The sequence below is a fragment of the Delphinus delphis genome, chromosome 20 (genome assembly GCF_949987515.2).
Source record: "Delphinus delphis chromosome 20, mDelDel1.2, whole genome shotgun sequence".
Lineage (NCBI taxonomy): Eukaryota > Metazoa > Chordata > Mammalia > Artiodactyla > Delphinidae > Delphinus > Delphinus delphis.
The window spans coordinates 4,888,518-4,909,127 of record NC_082702.1 but is presented as its reverse complement, the minus strand read 5'-3'; the positions used below and the strand labels follow the sequence as shown (position 1 = coordinate 4,909,127).

At 40.1% G+C, this 20,610-nt stretch overlaps 1 protein-coding gene and 1 pseudogene across 1 annotated transcript; one reads left to right on the top strand and one right to left on the bottom strand.

The window, feature by feature from the left end:
* LOC132416982 (zinc finger protein 665-like) overlaps positions 1 to 20,610 on the top strand; it is a 63,524-nt pseudogene that overhangs the window by 24,713 nt on the left and 18,201 nt on the right.
* On the bottom strand, positions 12,136 to 13,034 carry LOC132415982 (cytochrome c). The gene has a single exon (XM_059999207.1). It carries the CDS (start codon positions 12,966 to 12,968, stop codon positions 12,651 to 12,653), a length of 318 nt encoding a protein of 105 aa, XP_059855190.1. The 5' UTR covers positions 12,969 to 13,034; the 3' UTR covers positions 12,136 to 12,650.

Sequence of the window (20,610 nt, the reverse complement as noted above, 5' to 3'; positions counted from 1 at the left end):
TTCTGGAGGAATAACTATTTGTAATTTCATATTTTTTGACTATAATGTTTTCTGGAAAAGAGGAATTAAACGTTTGAATTTGATTAAACCATGAAAGAGAAGCTTCTCTTGCTCAGGAATATGAAAGGTAATCTGGAATTAGGACATTTAAACCCTTTCTACCTAAACCTATCCAGGCTGCCACTTCTACCCAGTTCTGCTCACCTAACTCAGATAGCTTCAGGGTTAACTTGGTAAAATTTCTCCCCCTCCGAGCCTCAGTGTACCCACCTGTGACATGGAGAAGATAGAGGAGACCAGTTTGCCCGGTTATAACTGAAATTTTAAACACGTTCCAGTCTACCAACAATTATGAAAAAACACTTAAAAAAAGAGGCAGGGGCATAGGCCCGGAGTTGGAGGCATACCTTTTTCTCAGCTTGTCTGTATCAGGAGTAAATCATAAGTTTGATTGCGTCATCTCTTGCCATTAAATCCTTTTATGGTTTCCCATCACCCTCGGGACAAACTGTTCAATATCGCTCCAGCAGGGAGCTCTGGAGATGGGGTGGCCCCCCAGATTTGCTCCCAATTATTGTATCAGATGGTAACTCCATTCACAATCCCTGTTGATCCAGGGGGCAGAGACTTAGCTCAGTCAATTCCACGTCCTCCTCTTAGCTTTCAAAAAATGGGGGAAGAATTTCTGTCACCACATGGTGCTTTTTAAAATAGCTATTATTAACAGTACTATTTTCCTCTCCCCCTTTCTACTGTGGCTCATGCCATCCTTTTCTAAATTTGATGTATCCTCACACTTGTTTTAACTTAATCTCAGAACCCAGTGGATATATTTTTTAAAATATTTATTTGGCTGCGTCTGGTCTTAGTGGCAGCACATGGGATCTTTAGTCGTGGTGTACAGACTCTTAGTTGCGGCATGTGGGATCTAGTTCGCTGACCAGGGATCGAACCCAGGCCCCCTGCATTGGGAGCACGGAGTGTTAGCCACTGGACCATCAGGGAGGTCCCTGGATATTTTTTTTTTTTTTTTTTTTTTGCGGTACGCGGGCCTCTCACTGTTGGGGCCTCTCCCGTTGTGGAGCACAGGCTCCGGACGCGCAGGCTCAGCGGCTGTGGCTCACGGGCCCAGCCGCTCCGCGGCATGTGGAATCTTCCCGGACCGGGCACGAACCCGTGTCCCCTGCATCGGCAGGCGGACTCTCAACCACTGCGCCACCAGGGAAGCCCCCTGGATATTTTTTAAATTTCCAGATTGTTTTCCCTCTAATTTATTGTTTAGATTATGAGGTTTATATGCTTTTTATCCTAACTTGGAACTATTCTTTGATGTCTGGTAAATAACTTTACAGTATTTCACTATGCGTGCGGTTAAGGATGTTGATAATCTTTTAACACTCAAAACCTAGTTTAACTAGTTTAACATTCAGTAGCTGCTTTCTTCCCTTAAGTGATTTGCTAAATTAGTGAGCTCTGAGCTGAAGGCTCCAGCTAAGCAGATGCTCCCCTCTAATCCCCTTTATCCTTTCTGTGCAGATGTTGAAGGATGGGCTGGATTTTTTGTTTGTTTTTAATTTTTTGGCCACGCCACACGGCGTGTGGGATCTTAGTTCCCTGACCAGGGATAGAACCCGCACCCCCTGCAGTGGAAGCGTGGAGTCTTAACTACTGGACCACCAGGGATGTCCCAGGATGGGCTGGATTGATGTGGAATTTTGTTCCAACAGAGCCCATGTGTTCATGATGAAGAGACTGCTCAGAGTTCATCTCTACAAGTGACTCTCTTTCATGGTTTCCTGGAGTAATAACTATTTATAATTTTGTATTTTTTATTCTGTTTTTTTGGGGAATGGAGGAATTAAATGTTTGGGTTTGATTAAACCCCTGAAAGAGAAGCTTCTCTTGCTCAGGAATATGGAAGTTAATCTGGAATTAGGACAAACTCTTTGTATTTAAACTTATCCAGGCCACCACTTACACTCAGTTCTGCTCACTCAACTCAGACTTCTTCAGGGTAACTTGGTAAAATTACTTCCCCTCTGAGTCTCATGTGCCACCTGTACCATGGAGAAGATAGAGCAGACCAGGTTTTCAGAGTCTGAGCAAATGGGATCCCTGAAATGATTTTGAAAATTGGTCTTGTGTTTGCATTTGGCAGGTTTTTTGGATGTGTGCCCAGTTATCATTAGAATTTGAAACATATCCCAGTCCTCCAACAATAATGAAATCCACTAAGAAAGAGGCAGGCGCATAAGCCCAGAGAAAGAGGCATGACTATCAGCTTCTTTCTCTATCTATGAATCGTGGGGTAAATCTTTTTTCTTTTTTCTTTGAGACCTGTGATGGTTTCATAGCGTATGCAGATGTCAAATCACTGTTTAGTATATTTGAAACATGTATTGTACATCAATTATACTTCAAAAAAATAGAAAAAAGCTAATGTGTCTTAAGAATACATTGATATAAATGCAACATTCGATATCAATATCATAAAAACAGATGGTTGGTTCTTCATCTCTTCAATAGAATATTCTGTTTTGGACTTTGGGCCAAATTTTAGGAAGAACCTTTGACAACGTAGGATGCCTATATGAGAAAGCAGAACCAGGCCAAAGGACCTGAGACAACTTTCTGAATAACTGCTTGATTACAATCTTCACATAAACACTGGAGCACTGTAACTGAGTTCAAGAAACAATATTTATTGGCTTATGATGTTTGTCATAAAAAAATACACAGTATGTTTTACTGAAGGCAGAGGTTATGAAGAAAAGATTAGACCATGTGGAAACGTGTAGTGTTGGATGTGTTGCTGTGTGTGTCCACGCTAATCAGTATCAACGAGAGGATGAGTGGGCAGGTAATGCAGTCAAATGGAGAACAGTTCCTACTCTGATTGCATTGAGGGGGTAAGAAGGCTACTTGTTGAAGATAGAAAATACCTCATCAGTATGGACTACCCTAGCTCCTTAGGTGTTATTATATCCTCATATTCAATGACCTGGGTCCAGTCCCAGCTGGCATAAGATCCACTTTTTAAATAGTGCTCGAGAGTGAACTGATGAGGATGATTATAATTTTTGTGACTTTCTGTTTGAATCAAAAAAAAAAATCCCACAAGGACTCAGAGGCAAAGAATATTCAAATCAATTTTCACTGCAAAGTAAAGGAGCTGTTACAGTGGAGGATTCCTGGACTGATGTCAATATTATGACATAGTGTGAGTGTGTTTCGTGTTTGGTAATTGCAGTCATTGTTGCTTCTGTGGTGGTCATCCATTTCCAATGCCTGGTGTCAGTTTATTTATCTCTTGTGAAAATAAAATACAGTGTGTGTGTGTGTGTGTGTGTGTGTGAGAAAAATAAATAAAAATAAATAAATAAATAGTGCTCGAAGTTGCACCAGTGGACGTGTTGGGAGCCACATCCTTGTACCTTCTGGTACACAGACAAATTTTAGCACTAGTAATCCAGTAGGAAGGTAATAAAATGATCTTCATAATAAAATGATATTACTATGAAATGATATTGCTGTAAACACAATGACATCTTCCAACTGGTGTATGCTTACTTCTGCTTCTGCACTTATACCTCTGCTCATTCAATCTCAACAACTTATTTTCAGTGAGACACTGAAACACAGATATTTGTTTCCTAATAATTATGCTTTCATTAAGTGTTACATGATTAAGGATATCGTCTCGGGAGTTCCCTGGTGGTCCAGTGGCTAAGACTCCGCACTGCCAATGCAGGGAGCCTGGGTTCAATCCCTGGTCAGGGAACTAGATCCCACATGTTTCAACTAAAGCTTTTGCATGCCACAACTAAAAAGATCCCACGTGCCGCAACTAAGACCCGACGCAGCCAAATAAATAAATAAATACAATTTTGAAAAAAGGATATTGTCTTACCACTCAAGCGCCTTGTTTCAAATGGCCTATAAGCAGACCCCACCGAATGATGAGGAGCTGGGTAAGTCAGTTACCATAAGGTGGGCTTTCAAATTATGTTCAGAAGAGATCTCAGGAGGTGGCTGCCAGCATGTGGAACCGAATGCAAGCTACCAGAGTGGAAAACATGTTCCCTGTTACACAGAGCTTACATTCTTTTAGGGAAAATAGATATGTGAATGTTTTTAAACATATCTTGTTAAATGAAATAACAGAAGCATGCGTAAACTGCAGAGGTGAATGATTCTTTCTGGGTGGGATTAAATGGGACCGTTAGGGGAAGAGAAAGAATCAGGAGAGGCAGCTCTTACAGCCATTTCATCTTAGTTTATTTTTATTATTCAAGTTGGATTTAAATAGTTTATATTAATTCAACAACTAATGAAGGAGAAGCAGCATTCCAAAATAAAGAAAGTAAGTGTATTGTCAGGGTGGAGAAGAGGATATTAGCATCCTGTAACGTTGCTTGGACGCAGAGCGTGACGCAGAGAGTGAAAGAAATGCAGGCAAAGCAGGGGTCCTGTTACCGGGGGACTCACGACATAGTCTCTCCTAAGGAGTTTGATTTGATCCTGTTGACACGAAGAGGTCATTGAGAGGCTAAAACAAGATACTAATAGGTCAGTGTTGCATTTTAAATAGGGAACTCTCATAAGTAGGTGGATTATGGATTGAAGGAAGAAGAAATCACAGGCAAGGGAAACTTCGCAGATCTTTGAAATTATCTGAGTGACACGTGAGGATGCGTGTGGGGTAGAAAGCGTCATGTGAAAGGAAAGGATGAATTTGAAGCCTATTGAGAAGGTAGAGTCTGTGTCGTTTGATGATTTACTAGATGTAGGTAAGAGGAAAGGATGGAGTAATTGAAGATGATACATTGTTCCCTGGAAGAATAGATACTGTGCCACTAATTAAGTTGAAGAAACAAGTATAATTACAGGTTTTAGGGTAAATCTTAAGTTTAATTGTGTCATCTCTTGGCATTAAACCCTCTTAGGGTTTCCCATCGCCTTCAGGACAAAAATCTGAAGTCTTCAGTATAGCTTCAGGGAGCTCTGGAGCTGGGGTGGCCCTTTGGAGTTGCTCCCACTTGTGGGATGGGGCAAGCATCCTATCCTGCATCAGCCAGTCACTGGATGCCGGCTTCGTCGGAGGAGCCAGGGGCTGGGACGAGGCACTTGCCTCTGGCTGAGGGCCAAGTGGACAAGGACGGTGCCGTTGCAGCGCTGGGCGTTCCAGCAGCAGCAGGGAGGGCTTCCTGAAGAAGTGGGTGACGGGCTCACCGACTGGGCTCCTTACAGGAGGTTGTTTGCCTGCATCCCTCCTGTTGCTGCGGCCCTTCTCTCCCCCGTATTAAGGTTCTCCCTGTGTGTATACTTGTGGCGGGGGGGGGGGGTATGTTGATTCTAAGCATTTAAGAACGTGTTTTTGTCACACAGAATAATCCTACCTGAGAAAGAAGCTCAGAGGAAGAGGAGAGAAAGGAGAAGGAATGGCCCTTTGCCAGGTGAAGGTCATACTCTTTGTGGACTGTTCTCTCCTTCCTAAAATGACACGTTTTGGACGCGCTGAGCTTCTCGGTCTCTGAAGGTTCCTGTCTAAAATACTTACTCACACACAGGGCCTTCCCTCAGTCCTGTCACCTCCCTGCAGATTCCATGGCACTGTGACCCAGTGACGGGGAACTTGGGCAGAGCCCCCTTTCAGGTGGTCACCCCGTGAAAGGTTTTATACTCAGGTGTGGATTGGAGATGGGGAGTTGGCTCTGTGGTGTCAGTGAGGTAGGGCGTGAGGATTGTGTAGTGCACCCTTCTGAGTGCCCCTTCATCTCCACGTAAACCAGGATGAAAGCGACTACATGTGTAAGTGATGTACTACTGTGCACAGATACCTGAGGAGGTCTGGGAAGGAAGACTGATATGGGGAAACTTGCTTTGTCAGATTTTATAAGTGCCTTTGAAATAAAAGGAGTGAATCAGTGTTTTTCACTCTAAAATACCAGTACTGTAAAGTAGAATGGGAAGTTGAGAAACAAATAAATAATAGGGTGTTATCTAAGAATAAGGGTTTTAAAAATTATTCACAGCACGTTCGTCTTACAGAGACCCTCCTGTTCATGTAGGGACTCTCATGCAGCATGTGTTTTATTTGTTTATTTATTTATTTTAAAAGATTTATTTATTTAGGCTGTGCCAGGTCTTCGTTGCAGCATGTGGGATCTTTGTTCCAGCATGCGGGATCTTTGGTTGCAGCATGTGGGATCTTTTTTAGTTGCGGCATGCATGTGGGATCTAGTTCCCCAACCAGGGATTGAACCTGGGTCCCCTGCATTGGGAGCGTGGAGTCTTACTACCCACTGAACCACCAGGGAAGTCCCAGCATGTGTTTTAGATAAAGATGGTTATAATTTAGCCAAGACACAGGAGCACAAATTTCTGTCATCAGATAGACTGGAGCCAAATTATGATTCTACTGCTTGTTGTTCAGTGTTATATTTTTTTGTTTTAAACACTTCATAGATACAGTTTTGTAATTCAGCTTCACACAGCGATGCAGTTTAGAGACTAAGAAGTAAAATATCCCCTTCCCTGTCGCATCTTAACACCATCACTTACTGTCTCCATCAGAAACCACAGTTCATTCTCAGTGCAGATCTTACAGCAGTACATTTATATATGGAAATGTGATTTTAGAAAATATTCTTTACTAAATATTTTGTTATGGTATTTTATTCTTCAAATTTAAATATCGACATACCATGTATCTTAGACTTGTTTTCATGAACAGACATAGAGATGACTTTCTTTTTTGTATCCTCAGTGGAGCATTCTCTTAATGAAGATAAATGGGTCCTTTACAGTTTTTACTGTTATAAGAAAAGGCCGGGACTTCCCTGGTGGTCCAGTGGTTAAGAATCCACCTTCCAATGCAGGGGACGCAGGTTTGATCCCTGGTTGGGGAACTAAGATCCCATATGCCGTGGAGCAACGGAGCCCCTGCACCACAACTACTGAGCCTGTGCACTCTAGAGCCCATCCGCCACAACTAGAGAGGCTGCGTGCCACAACAGTTGTCCGTGTGCCTCAACTAAGACCTGATGCAGCCAAATAAGTAAATAAATTTATTATTATTTAAAAAAAAAAGCCACAGTGGCTGCTTCTGAGCATGCCGACTTTACTACAGATTTCTAAGAATTTCTCCAGAATCGGAAGGTTGAGCATGATTATCGGGTTAATGATGGTGTTCATAAGGAAGGACAGATACTACAGTTACTAAATAAAGATTTTAAATCAACTGTCTGAATCATACTCAGAGACTTAAGGGGAACCATGGACAGAGAACTAAAAGAAAGTAGGAGAAAACTGTTTCAAGAAACAGAAAATATCAATAAAGAGAATTAGAAATTCTAGAGCTGAAAAGTACCACAAATGAAATTGAGAATTCACTAGAGGATTTCAACAGCAGATTGACAATCAGAATAAAGAATCAGTGAACCTGAACATAGGTTAATTGGAATTATCCACTCTGAATAGAAGAACGGTGGTAAAAAGAAACATGAACAGAGACTAAGAAACTTTTGAGACATTCCCAAGAATACCAGTATACACATAATAGGAGTCCTAGAAGGAAAGGAGAAACAGGAAAGGGCAGAAATAATATCTGAAGAAATAAGAGCTGAAAAACCTCACAAATTTATTAAAAATGTGAACCTGCAAATCCAAGAAAGTCAACGAACTCCAAGTATGATAAATTCATAGAGAGCTTGGACAAGACACATAGTCAATTGTTAAAATACAAAAAAAGAATGTAGAGAGTAGCAAGACAGAAATGACTTCTCATGTACAAAGATGCTTAATAAAATTAACAGCCTCTTTCTCAGAAACTGTGGAGGCCAGGAAGGAGTCTGATGATATATTTAAATTTCGAAAGATTAAAAAAAATTCATTATCAGGCAAACTATGCTTTAAAATTGGTAATGAAATTTAGAGACTCCTAGATAAACAAAAGCTGAGGAAGTTCACACTGACAGACTTGTACTACATGAAACACTAAATGGAATTCTTGAGGCCAAAATGAAGGGCTACTAGCAGTACCTCAAAGGCACAGGAACAAATAAAGAACAGTGGTAATATAACTACATAGGTGTATATAAAAGGCAGTATTACTGTATTTTTTGGTTTATAACTCATTTTTTAACCTGAATTAAAAGGCAAATGTGTAAACAATCATTATAAATCTGTTATTGAATGCAAAATGTATAAAGAAGTAATTTTTGACAATAACAATATAAAGGGAGACAGGATATATATATAAAATATATAATCTGCAGGGTGACCACTAAGAAAATAATTTTAACATATACAGAAATGTGAATATGAAGGGAATCAAAATGTTATGCATGTACAGACATACACAAAGAAGGAAACGAGGAATTACAAGACCAAGAAAATATTGGACATACAGAAAGCAAATAGCTAAATAGCAAAAGTAATTCCTCCCTTGTTTATTGGGTACTTTTAAGATAAGTAGATCAAACTCTTCATTAAAAGTCAATGATTGCAAGAATTTTTATAAAATGATTCTACTGTATCTTTCTACAGAATGCTTGATTTAAGATACTCAAATAGGTTGAAAGTGAAAGGATAGGAAAAAACATTGTGGAAATAGTTACCAATCTTAGCTACACTAATGTCAGATTAAATAAACTTTGAGTCATAAAATTGTTACCAAAGAAGTTCAAGGATATATATATATATATATAAGGTACATGTAACGTATATGTATTTATATACATAAAAGAGTCAATTCATCAAGAAGATGAAACAACTGTAAACAATATATACATAAGTACAAATCCCCACATTTTTTGAAGCAAAATTTGAGGAGAGATAGTTCAACTATAATAGTTGGAGACCTCAAAATACTCTCCTTTTAAACTTTTTTTTTTGGCTGTGTTGGGTCTTCGTTGCTGCGCACGGGCTTTCTCTAGTTTTGGCGAGCGGGGGCTACTCTTCATTGCGGTGTATGGGCTTCTCATTGCAGTGGTTTCACTTGCTGCGAAGCATGGGCTCTAGGCACATGGGCTTCAGTAGTTGCAGCCTGCAGGCTCAGTAGCCGCAGCATACGGGCCCTAGGGCAGGTGGGCTTCAATAGTTGTGGCGTGCAGGCTCAGTAGTTGTGGCTCACGGGCTCTAGAGTGCAGGCTCAGTAGTTGTGGTTGCATGGGTTTAGTTGCTCCACAGCATGTGGGATCTTCCCAAACGATTCTTAACCACTGCACCACCAGGGAGTTCCCTCAATACTCTCCTTTTAATAACCAGACAGGAGCTCAATAAGGAAATAAAGGACTGAGCAAAACTGTAAACCAAGCAAACACTGTAGACCTAAGAGAAATATACAGAACACTCCGTATGACAAAAACAGAGTGTACTCAAAACTAGGAATAGAAGGGATTATCTTTGGTCTTAAAAAGGATATTTATTAAAATCTCACAGTTAACATCATACTCATTGTTAAAGATGGAAAGCTTTCCCATGTAATCAGGAAGAAGCAAGTGTGGGGACGCATTTTGGCACTATGTGTCAACATTTTACTGAATATCTAGCCAGATAAATTAGACCCAAAAAAAGAAAGAAAGAAAAGTCAAAATTAAAAAAGAAGTCAAACTATATTCACAGAAAACATGCTCTTATATGTAAAAACATCTGAACAATCCTTAAAAAGACCATTAGTGATAATAAACAAATTCACTGAGGTTACAGAATACAGTATCAGTACCCCTTTCTTCAGAAGTTTGGCACATGCTTGATTAGTGGTGGTTTGTAGAATGTTAGCAGTCTGAACGCCTTATGGCAAATTTAAAAACATTGCAGTCTGTGGTTTTACTCTTGAGCGTCTGATTCAGTGGTTCTTGGAAGGGTGCTAGATGTGTACACATTTTAAATCATCTCTAAACATCCAGGAGGCAGTCGGTCGGTTACTTGTTGAAACACTTTTCTAGATCAATCTATAATATCCTTTCTTCTTAGCTGAACAAAGCACTGAGTATAGCATTATCATGTTGGGTTTTTTTTTATAAATTGAACTCTCTTTTGAGGTGAACAGTATTTTCACTATGGAACAAGGGGAAGAGCCCTGATCTGTGGAAAGTGAAGTGAAAATACGGAAAAATACAGAGAGGTCAGGATGTATTACTGTTGTTATTTTTTTTGGCCTCACCATGCTGCTTGTGGGATCTTAGTTCCCCGACCAGGGGTTGAACCCAGGCCCTCGGCAGTGAAAGCACAGAGTCCTAACCACTGGACTGACAGGGAATTCCTGGTCAGAATATATTTAGATGTGAACTTAAATGAGAGCTCAGATGGGCACAGAGCAAGCTTCTTCATTAGATATTCTTTGAGAAGTTCTCCTCAAATGGGAAAGAACCATGGGAAAATAAAAGTCCATTTCATATGAGTTCTCAAAGGAAATTTAACCCTGCACAAGCATCCTTATCACTGTGTTACTCAAATATATACAAGTTTAAACTCGCACTCTGCTATGGTACTCCAGCTCATTCAAAGCCAAAGCAAAGGCTTTATCATGACCTATAACACTCTACTATCTGGCCCCTCCTACCATTTTGATGTCTTGGTTTGAGAGGGATGGAAAGCCCTCTTTCCCCTTCATCTCTTGGTTTTCAGTTAATACATATCAGAGCTAAGTCCCTTATAGTTCTGACCCCAGGACCTATTTGGTTTCCTCCACATTTTATAGTTTTGGGAGAACTTCTCAGGGGATAGAGAAAATATCTGGTCTTCCACTGTATCTGGGGTGCCGTGAATCTTCTGGGGCTGGGTCAGGCCTTCTCTGCCTGTTCAGGCTCCTGAGCCATTTTTTCAGTTTGCCACATGTATGTAAAGAGGAGTGGGGTGCACATTTTGAGGTTGTTACTCAGAAGTAATGTAATGACTACAGCCTGAGATCCTCTTTGATCCCAGCTGCTACGTGGTAGTATATCTCAGTCTTTCAGGCGTTCACCCTCCTACAGCCTGTGGGTGGAGCATACCACCCCTTCTCAAGAGGACCACAATTTGACCCTGCCTTTTTTTTTTCATATCTTGTATTTTTCTCCCTCTTCCAGCTCTCTGCCTAGTACTAGAACGTAAAAAGACCTTAGTCGTTCTGACTTCTTTCTCTCTTCTAAGATTTTGCCTCTGAAACTTTTTTTTTTTAATTTTAATTAAAAAAAATTATTTGGCTGTGTTGGGTTTTCGTTGCGGCACATGGACTTTCTCCAGTTGCAGCGAGCGGGGGCTACTCTTCGTTGCAGTGTGAGGGCTTCTCTTGTTGCAGAGCACAGGCTCTAGGCATGTGGGCTTCAGTAGTTGCAGCAGCAGGCTCAGTAGTTGCAGCACGGGGGCTCAGTAGGTGTGGCACATGGGCTGTAGGGTGTGGGGGCTTCAGTAGTTGTGGCACATGGGCTTAGTTGCTCCGCGGCATGTGGGATCTTCCTGGACCAGGGATCAAACCCATGTCCCCTGCATTGTCAGGCAGATTCTTAACCACTGTGCCACCAGGGAAGTCCCTGAAACTTGTTTTTTAAACACACATTCCAGGGGTCTAAAGTTTCAATCTCTCTTTGCGCCTTTAGTTCATAGGCAGCTTATGGTGGACACTTTGATGCAGGGGGTTTACTGTTTAAGAGAAGATTCTTGGAGCAAAACACTGAACAATATGTTCCAATATTATCCTGCTCTACATGCAGAAATGTTTCTTGAAGCCACTGGATAGAGTGGTCAGCATGTCCAAGAAACTAAGGTAGAAAGTATCAGGAGACCCTGACCGATAAGAACCTCCAGTTGTCCTTCTAGTTCTTGTGGAGTTTAACAATGCCTCTCTAGGGCAGGGTGACAATGTGGGTAGGAAACAATATGGTCATCAACTTTGAGGTGGCAATAAAAGGTGTAGGAACTTATCCTAAGGAGAACAGTGTCCAAGTTCACAACCTCATACCTGTGAGACTAATTAAACTACTGTTCATGCCACATTGTTAATCCTGTGTGTGCCATCCTTCATTCACTTTCAACAAATATGATTTTGACATGTTTTATTGAGGAAGCTTATAAATTTGGTGCTGACATGTTTTCTTTTTTTAATTGAAAAAAATTTTTTTAATTTTATACAATTTTTTTTTTTTTTTTTTTTTAGATGGAGAATTTTAATTAAATTGGCATATTTAAGACCAAAAAGATAAAGTGGACATTGTCAGTGTATCTTCAGCCCTTGCCTTAACAGGTGAATGAACACAACTTGAAACACAGGTGAATCTTGCTGGTCTATGAGACAGTGAAGGGAGCTTCTCAATATTTATATATATTAATATAACCAGTTATAGAAATCTAAATATAAAACCAATCTCCTATAGGGTTTGAGAAGGCATTCACCATATCCCTGAAAAGTTTAACATTCCTTATTCAAGTTTAATCATCTCTTTAGAAGGGGAAAACACTGACAGTACTTGCTGAACCAGAATTACTATCAAAATTCAAAAAGCTGACCATATTCATTTAGCCACAAGCCAATCTTATTTAAATCAGGACAGAAATATTACATCAGCTATTCATGACCTGAATTCTAGTGTATGAGATCAATTTAAATATGGTACACATAAAAAGTCATGAGACAGCTGTTTCATAATAAATAAGGCAGTGGCCAACTATTACTCATTAGTAGCTTTTTTGAGATAAGCTATCAAGTCTGCCCTTTCTGACTTCTTCTTAATGCCAGCGAAGATCATTTTTGTTCCAGGGATGTACTTCTTGGGATTCTCCAAATACTCCATCAGCGTCTCCTCTCCCCAGGTGATGCCTTTGTTCTTGTTGGCATCTGTGTAAGAGAATCCGACAGCCTGACCTGTCTTTCGCCCAAACAGACCATGGAGATTTGGCCCAGTCTTGTGCTTGCCTCCCTTTTCCACAGTATGGCACTGGGCACACTTCTGAACAAAAATCTTCTTGCCCTTCTCAATATCACCCATTTTTAAATCGTTCTTTCTCCGTGTACAACTAAGCCGTTCCCGCTCACAAGCCAAACGTCCCGCTCTGTAATCTATACAATTTTTAAAGGCTACGTTCCATTTACAGTTATTACAAAATATTGGCTATATTCCCCGTGTTGTACAACACATCCTTGAGCCTATCTTACACCCAATAGTTTGTCCCTCCCACTCTCCCACCTCTATATTGCCCCTCCCCTGCTGTAACCACTAGTTATATCTCTGCATCTGCTGCTTTTTTGTTGTATTCAGTAATTTGTTATATTTTAAAATTCTACATATAAGTGATACCATACAGTATTTATCTTTCTCTGTCTGACTTACTTCACTTAGCATAATACCTTTCAAGTACATCCATGTTGCTGCACATGGCAAAATTTCATTCTTTTCTATGACTATTATTCCACTGTGTGTGTGTGTGTGTGTGTGTGTGTACGTGTGTGTGTACAGCACATTTTTTTTAATCCATTTGTCTGTTGATGGACCCCGAGGCTGCTTCCATATCTTGGCAATTGTAAATAATGCTGCTATGAACATTGGGGTGCATGTGTTTTTTTGAATCACTGTTTTGGGGCCTTTTTGGATATATACCCAGGATTGGAATTGCTGGGTTATATGGTAATTGTAGCTTTAGTTTTATGAGAAAACCTCCATACTGTTTTGCTAAGTGGCTGCACGAATTTTTAAATTCCCACCAGCACTGTAGAAGGGTTCCCTTTTCTCCATATCCTTGCCAGCACTTTCTCTGTTCTTTTTGATGGTAGCCATTCTGACAGGTGTGAGGGGATATCATTTAGTTTGGATTTGCTTTTCCCTGATGGTTAGCGATGTTGAACATCTTTGCATGTACTTGTTGGCCATCTGCATTTCTACTTTAGAAAAATGACTGTATAGTTCTTGTGCCCTTTTTAAAATCGGGTTGTATGTTTTTTTGATGTAATGTTGTATGAGCTGTTTAAATATGTTGGATATTAATCCCTTATCATTTATATCATTTGCAAATACTTTCTCCCATTTAGTAGGTTGTCTTTTCCTTTTGTTGATGGTTTCCTTTGTTGTGCAAAAGCTTTTAAATTTAATTAGGTCCCATTTGTTTACTTTTGCTTTTATTTCCATTACTTTAGGAGATGAATCCCCAAAAATACTGCTGCAATTTATGTCAGAGTGTTCTGCCTGTTTTCCTCTCGGAGTTCTATGGTATATGGTCTTATATTGAGGTCTTTAATCCATTTTGAGTTTATTTTTGTATACGGTTTTAGGGAATGTACTAATTTCATTCTTTTACATGTAGCTGTACAGTTTTCTGAGCACCACTTGTTTGAAGAGACTGTCTTCTGCATTTTATATTCTTGCCTCCTTTGTGGTAGATTAATTGAACATGAGTACCTGGATTTTTTTATAAGGCTCTCTCTCTTGTTCCACAGATCTATGTGTTTTGTTTTGCCAGTGCCATACTGTTTCAATTACTGTAGCTTGTAGTATAGTCCCTAGGGAGCATGATTCCTCCGTCTCTGTTCTTCTTTCTCAAGATTGTTTGGCTATTTGGGGTCCTTTGTGTTTCCATACAAATTAAAAAATTTTTTTTTCTAGTTCTGTGAAAAATGCCATTGGTGTTGTGATAGGGATTACATTGAATCTGTAGATTGCCTTAGGTAGTATGGTCATTGTAACAATATTGATTCTTCCAATCCAGGAACACAGTATATCTTTCCATCCTTTTGTGTCATCTTCAGTTTCTTTCATCTGTGTCTTGTAGTTTTCAGAGTACAGGTATTTTGCCTCCTTAGGTAGGTTTATTCCTAGGTTTTATTCTTTTTGATGTGATGGTAAATGGGACTGTTTTCTTAATTTTCTCATTCTAATACTTCATTGTTAGTTTATAGAAATGCAGCAGATTTCTGTATATTAATTATGTATAACTTTATGTAATTCATTGATGAGCTCCAGTAGTTTTCTGGTGGTCTCCTCAGGCTTTTCTATATACAGTATCATGTCATCTGCGAAGAGTGATAGTTTTACTTCTTCCTTTCCAACTTGTATTCCTTCTATTTCTTTTTCTTCTCTGATTGTTGTGATAATTTATTCAAAATTATGTTGAATAAAAGTGGCCTGAGTGGGCATCCTCGTCTCATTCCTGATCTTAGAGGAAATGCTTTCAGCTTTTCACCATTGAATATGATGTTAGCTATGGGTTTGTTATATCTGGCCTTTATTATGTTGAGGTATGTTCCCTCTGTGCCTGCCTTTTGGAGAGTTTTTGTTTTATCATAAATAGATGTTGAATTTTATCAAAAGGTTTTCCAGCATCTATTGAGATGATCATAAGATTTTTATTCTTTTTCTTATGATCGGTATTTTATTATTATTTATTTATTTATGGCTGTGTTGGGTCTTCGTTTCTGTGCGAGGGCTTTCTCTAGTTGTGGCAAGTGGGGGCCGCTCTTCATCGCGGTGCGCGGGCCTCTCACTATCGTGGCCTCTCTTGTTGCGGAGCACAGACTCCAGACGCGCAGGCTCAGCAATTGTGGCTCACGGGCCTACTTGCTCCACGGCATGTGGGATCTTCCCAGACCAGGGCTTGAACCCGTGTCCCCTGCATTGGCAGGCAGATTCTCAACCACTGTGCCACCAGGGAAGCCCTATGATCAGTATTTTTTAATTGAAGTATAGTTGATGTACAATGTTGTGTTAATTTCTGCTGTACAGCAGTGATTTAGTTATATATATATATTCTTTTTTTAATGTACTTTTCCATTATGGTTTATCATAGGATATTGAATATAGTTCTTTGTACTACACAGTAGGACCTTGTTGTTTATCCAGTCTATATATAAAAGCTTACATGTGCTAACCCCAACCTCCTACTCCACCCCTTCCCCAACCCCATCCCCCTTGGCAACCACTAGCCTGTTCTCTATATCTGTGATTCTGTTGCTGTTTTATAGATAGGTTCATTTGTGTCATATTTTAGATTCCATATATAAGTAATAACATACGGTATTTGTCTTTCTCTTTCTGACTTACTTCACTTAGTATGATAATCTCTAGTTGCATCCATGTTGCTGCAGGTGGCATTATTTCGTTCCTTTTTATGGCTGAGTAGTATTCCATTGTATATATGTACCACATCTTCTTCATAAATTCTTCTGTTGATGGACATTTAGGTTGTTTTCATGTCTTGGCTATTGTGAATAGTACTATGGACATAGGGGTTCATGTGTCTTTTTTTTTTTTTTTTTTTTGCGGTACGCGGGCCTCTCACCGCTGTGGCCTCTCCCGCCGCAGAGCACAGGCTCCGGATGCGCAAGCCCAGCAGCCATGGCTCACGCGCCCAGCCGCCTCGCGGCATGTGGGATCCTCCCGGACCAGGGCACGAACCCGAGTCCCCTGCATCGGCAGGCGGACTCTCAACCACTGCACCACCAGGGAAGCCCCATGTGTCTTTTTGAATTATAGTTTTGCCTAGATATATGTCCAGGACTGGGATTGCTGGATCATATGGTAATTCTATTTTTAGTTTTCTGAGGAACCTCCATACTTTTTTCCACAGTAGCTGCACCAACTTACATTACCACCAACAGTGTAGGGTTCCCTTTTTCCATACCCTCTCCAGCATTTGTTATTTGTAGAATTTTTAAGGATGGCCGTCCTGACTGGTGTGAGGTGGTACCTAATTTTAGTTTTGATTTGCATTTCTCTAATAATGAGCGATGTTGAGGATCTTTTCATGTGCCTACTGGCCATTTTTTCTTTGAAGAAATGTCTATTTAGGTATTCTGCCCATTTTTCAACTGGGTTGTTTTTTTGTTGTTGAGTTGTATGAGCTGTTTGTATATTTGGAAACTAAGCCCTTGTTGATTGCATTGTTTGCAAATATTTTCTCCCATTCTGTAGGTTGTCTTTCCGTTTTATTGATGGTTTCCTTTACTATGCAAAATCTTGTAAGTTTGATTAGGTCCCATTTGTTTCTTTTTGCTTTTATTTCTATTGCCTTGGGAGACTGACCTAAGAAAACATTGGTACAATTTATGTCAGGGAATGTTTTGCCTATGTTCTCTTTTAGGAGTTTTATGGTGTCATGTCTTATGTTTAAGTCCTTAAGCCATTTTGAGTTTATTTTTGTGTATGGCGAGAGGGTGTGTTCTAACTTCACTGATTTACATGTGGCTGTCCAACTTTCCCAACACCACTTGCTGAAGAGAATGTCTTTTCCCCATTGTATATTCTTGCGTCCTTTGTTGAAGATGAATTGATCATAGGCATGTGGGTTTATTTCTGGGCTCTCTCTTCTGTTCCATTGATACATATGTCTGTTTTTGTGCCAGTACCATGCTGTTTGATTACTGTAACTTTGTAGTATTGTCTGAAGTCTGTGATGATTATGCCTCCTGCTTTGTTCTTTTTCTTCAGGATTGCTTTGGCAATTCTGGTTTTTTTATGGTTCCACATTTATTTTGTTTGGGACTCTCTTTACTTCCTGTACCTGGATATCTGTTTCCTTTTTTTGCGTTTGGAAATTTTTCGGCCATAATTTCTTCAAATACATTTTTGATCCCCTTTTCTCTTTCTTCCCCTCTGGAATCCCTATTGTATACAGATTGGCACACTTTATTATATCCCACAGATCTCTTATATTGCTTTTATTTTATTTTTTCATTTGGTTTTCTGTCTGCTGTCATGATTGTGTGATTTCCATTATTCTATCCTTCAGGTCACTTATTCTTTCTTCTGCATTATTCATTGGGCAGTTGATTGCCTTTAGCTCAGCTTTTGTATGTGCAAATGAGTTTTCTAGTTTTTATTGGTTCCTCTTAATAGTTTGTAGTTCCTTTTTACACTACTCTGCATTTCTGTTGATAGCCTTTATTAATTCCTTCAGTATTTTCAGAATCTTCTTTTTGAAGTCGGTGTCTGTTAGACTGAAGAGATCTGTTTCATTGTTTGTTGTTTCAAGGAAATTCTCTTGGTCTTTTAACTGGGAGTGGTTCCTCTACTTTTTCATTTTAATTATATTTGTCTTACCCTGTGAGTTTAGGAGAAGCAACTGTCTGCTGTGGTCTTCGAGGGCTATTTGTATGTGGGGGTTGTGTGGGCTTAATATATTTGGTGCAAGGGCTGTTTTTAGTATGGATGCCTGTCGTGTGTGTCATCAGTGTGTGAGAATCGTTATCTTCTTGATAGGAGATGTGCAGGTGAGGTGGCTGGTGTCGGGTCCTGGGGTTTTAGGCAGCGGTGGTGGCTCAGGTGCACCCCCTGAGCATGTAATGGGAACGGAGGTGGCTTGTGACCATTCCTGGAGTCCAGGTAGTGGTGGCAGCTCCTGACCACTTCTGGAGTCTGTGAGGGTGGCAGAGGCGGATCATGACGAGCCCTGGAGCCAGCACAGGTGGTGTCCTGTTCTGAGAACAGGCACGTGCACAGGGGAAAAGGGTATGATGGTGAGTCACCCCTTCCCTCACACACCCCTCAAACAATGGTGCCTGGCCTCTAAGGCACCCCGGGCTTCCTCCACATACACCCTCAGTTGTGGTTGCACCAGAATCCAGTCTCCCCGTGCCCCCCCCACCCCCAGGCCTGCTTCCACACAACCATCCCCAGTCCTCTTCCCAGGCCTGATCACCAGGGCCTGAGTTCCAGCTCCCAGGATGTGCATCTCAGGCTGGGAAGTGCAGGGCAGTGGCACTGACTATGTGCTTCTCCCTCCACTCTGGCTGCCTCAAACCATCTGCTGCGTTCTCCTCGGAGGCTCTGAAGCTCCCCTTCTGTCTCAGCAGATCTCCCTGCCAGTGAGGGGGCTTCCCAGGGTGCAGGAACCTTCCCTCTTTCACAGCTCCCTCCCAGGGGCGCAGGTCCCGTCCCGACTGCTTTCTCACTTCCTTTTCTTTTCTTTTTTTTCCTACCCAGTTATGTAGAGATTTTCTTGCCCTTTCAGCAGTCTGAGTTGGTCTGCCAGCGTTCAGTAGATATTATGTGAGAATCGTTCCCCATGGAGATATTTGTGGGAGAAGGTGAGCTTCACATCCTACTGCTCCACCATCTTGGTTCCTCCTTCTGGTTTTTATTTTTCAGTTTGTTAATGTGTTGTATCATATTGATTGATTTGCAGATATTGAAAAATCTTTTCATCCTAGGATAAATTCCACTTGATCATGATCTATGATCTTTTTAATGTATTGTTGGATTCGGTTTGCTAATATCTTGTTGAGCATTTTTGCATCTATGTTCATTGGTGATACTGGCCTGTAATTTTCTTGTGATATCTTTGTCTGGTTTTGGTATCAGTGTGATGCTGACCTCATTTTTTTTTTTAATTGAAGTGTAGTTGATTTACAATGTTCTGTTAATTTGTGCTGTATAGCAAAGTGATTCGGTTATACATATATGTACATTTTATATTCTTTTCCATTAAGGTTTATCACAGGATATTGCATACAGTTCCCTGTGCTATAATAGTAGGACCTTGTTGTTTATCCATTCTATATATAATAGTTTGCATCTGCTAAACCCAGACTCCCAGTCCATCCCTCCTGTGCCCCCTCTTCCCCTTGGAAACCACAAGTCTGTTCTCTATGTCTGTGAGTCTGTTTCACAGATAAGTTCATTTGTGTCATATCTTAGATTCCACCTATAAATGATGTCATATGGTATTTGCCTTTCTTTTTCTGACTTACTTCACTTAGTATGATAATCTTGAAGTCCATCCGTGTTTTTGCAAATGGCAAAATTTCATTCTTTTTTATGGTAGAGTAATATTTCATTGTATGTACATACTACAATATCTTTATCCATTCATCTGCTGATGGACATTTAAGTTCCTTCTATGTCTTGGCTATTGTAAATAGTGCTGGTGTGAACATTACAGTGCATATATGTTTTTGAGTTATAATTTTCTCCAGATATATGCCCAGGAGTGGTATTACAGAATCATATGGTAACTCTATTTTTAGTTTTTGAAGGCACCTCCATACTGTTTTCCGTAGTGGCTGTACCAGTTTACATTTCCACCGACAGTTTAGGAGGGTTCCTTTTTCTCACACCCTCTTCAGAATTTATTATTAGTAGACTTTTTGATAATAGCCTTTCTGACCGGAATGGGGTGATAACTTCATTGTAGTTTTGATTTTCATTTGTCTAATAATTAGTGATGTCAAGCATTTTTTCATGTGCCTGTGGTCATCTGTATGTCTTCTCTGGTGAAATGTCTATTTAGATCTTCTGCCCATTTTTTAATTAAGATTTTGTGTTTGTTTTTTTGATACTGGGCTGTTTGTATATTTTGGAAATTAATCCATTGTGGGTCATATCTTTTGAAAATATTTTCTCCCATTCTGTAGGGTTGTCTTTTCGTTTTGTTTATGGTTTCCTTTGCTGTGCAAAAACTGTTAAGTTTAATTAGGTCCCCTTTGTTTTTATTTCCATTGGTCTAGGAGACAGATTCAAAAAGATACTGCTGTGATTTATGTCAAAGAGTGTTCTGCGTATGTTTTCCTCTAACAGTTTTGTAGTATCTGGTCTTAACATTCAGGTCTTTAATCCATTTTTAGTTTATTTTTGTATATGGTGTTAGAGAATGTTCTAATTTCATTCTTTTACATGTAGCTGTCCAGGTTTTCCAGCACCATTT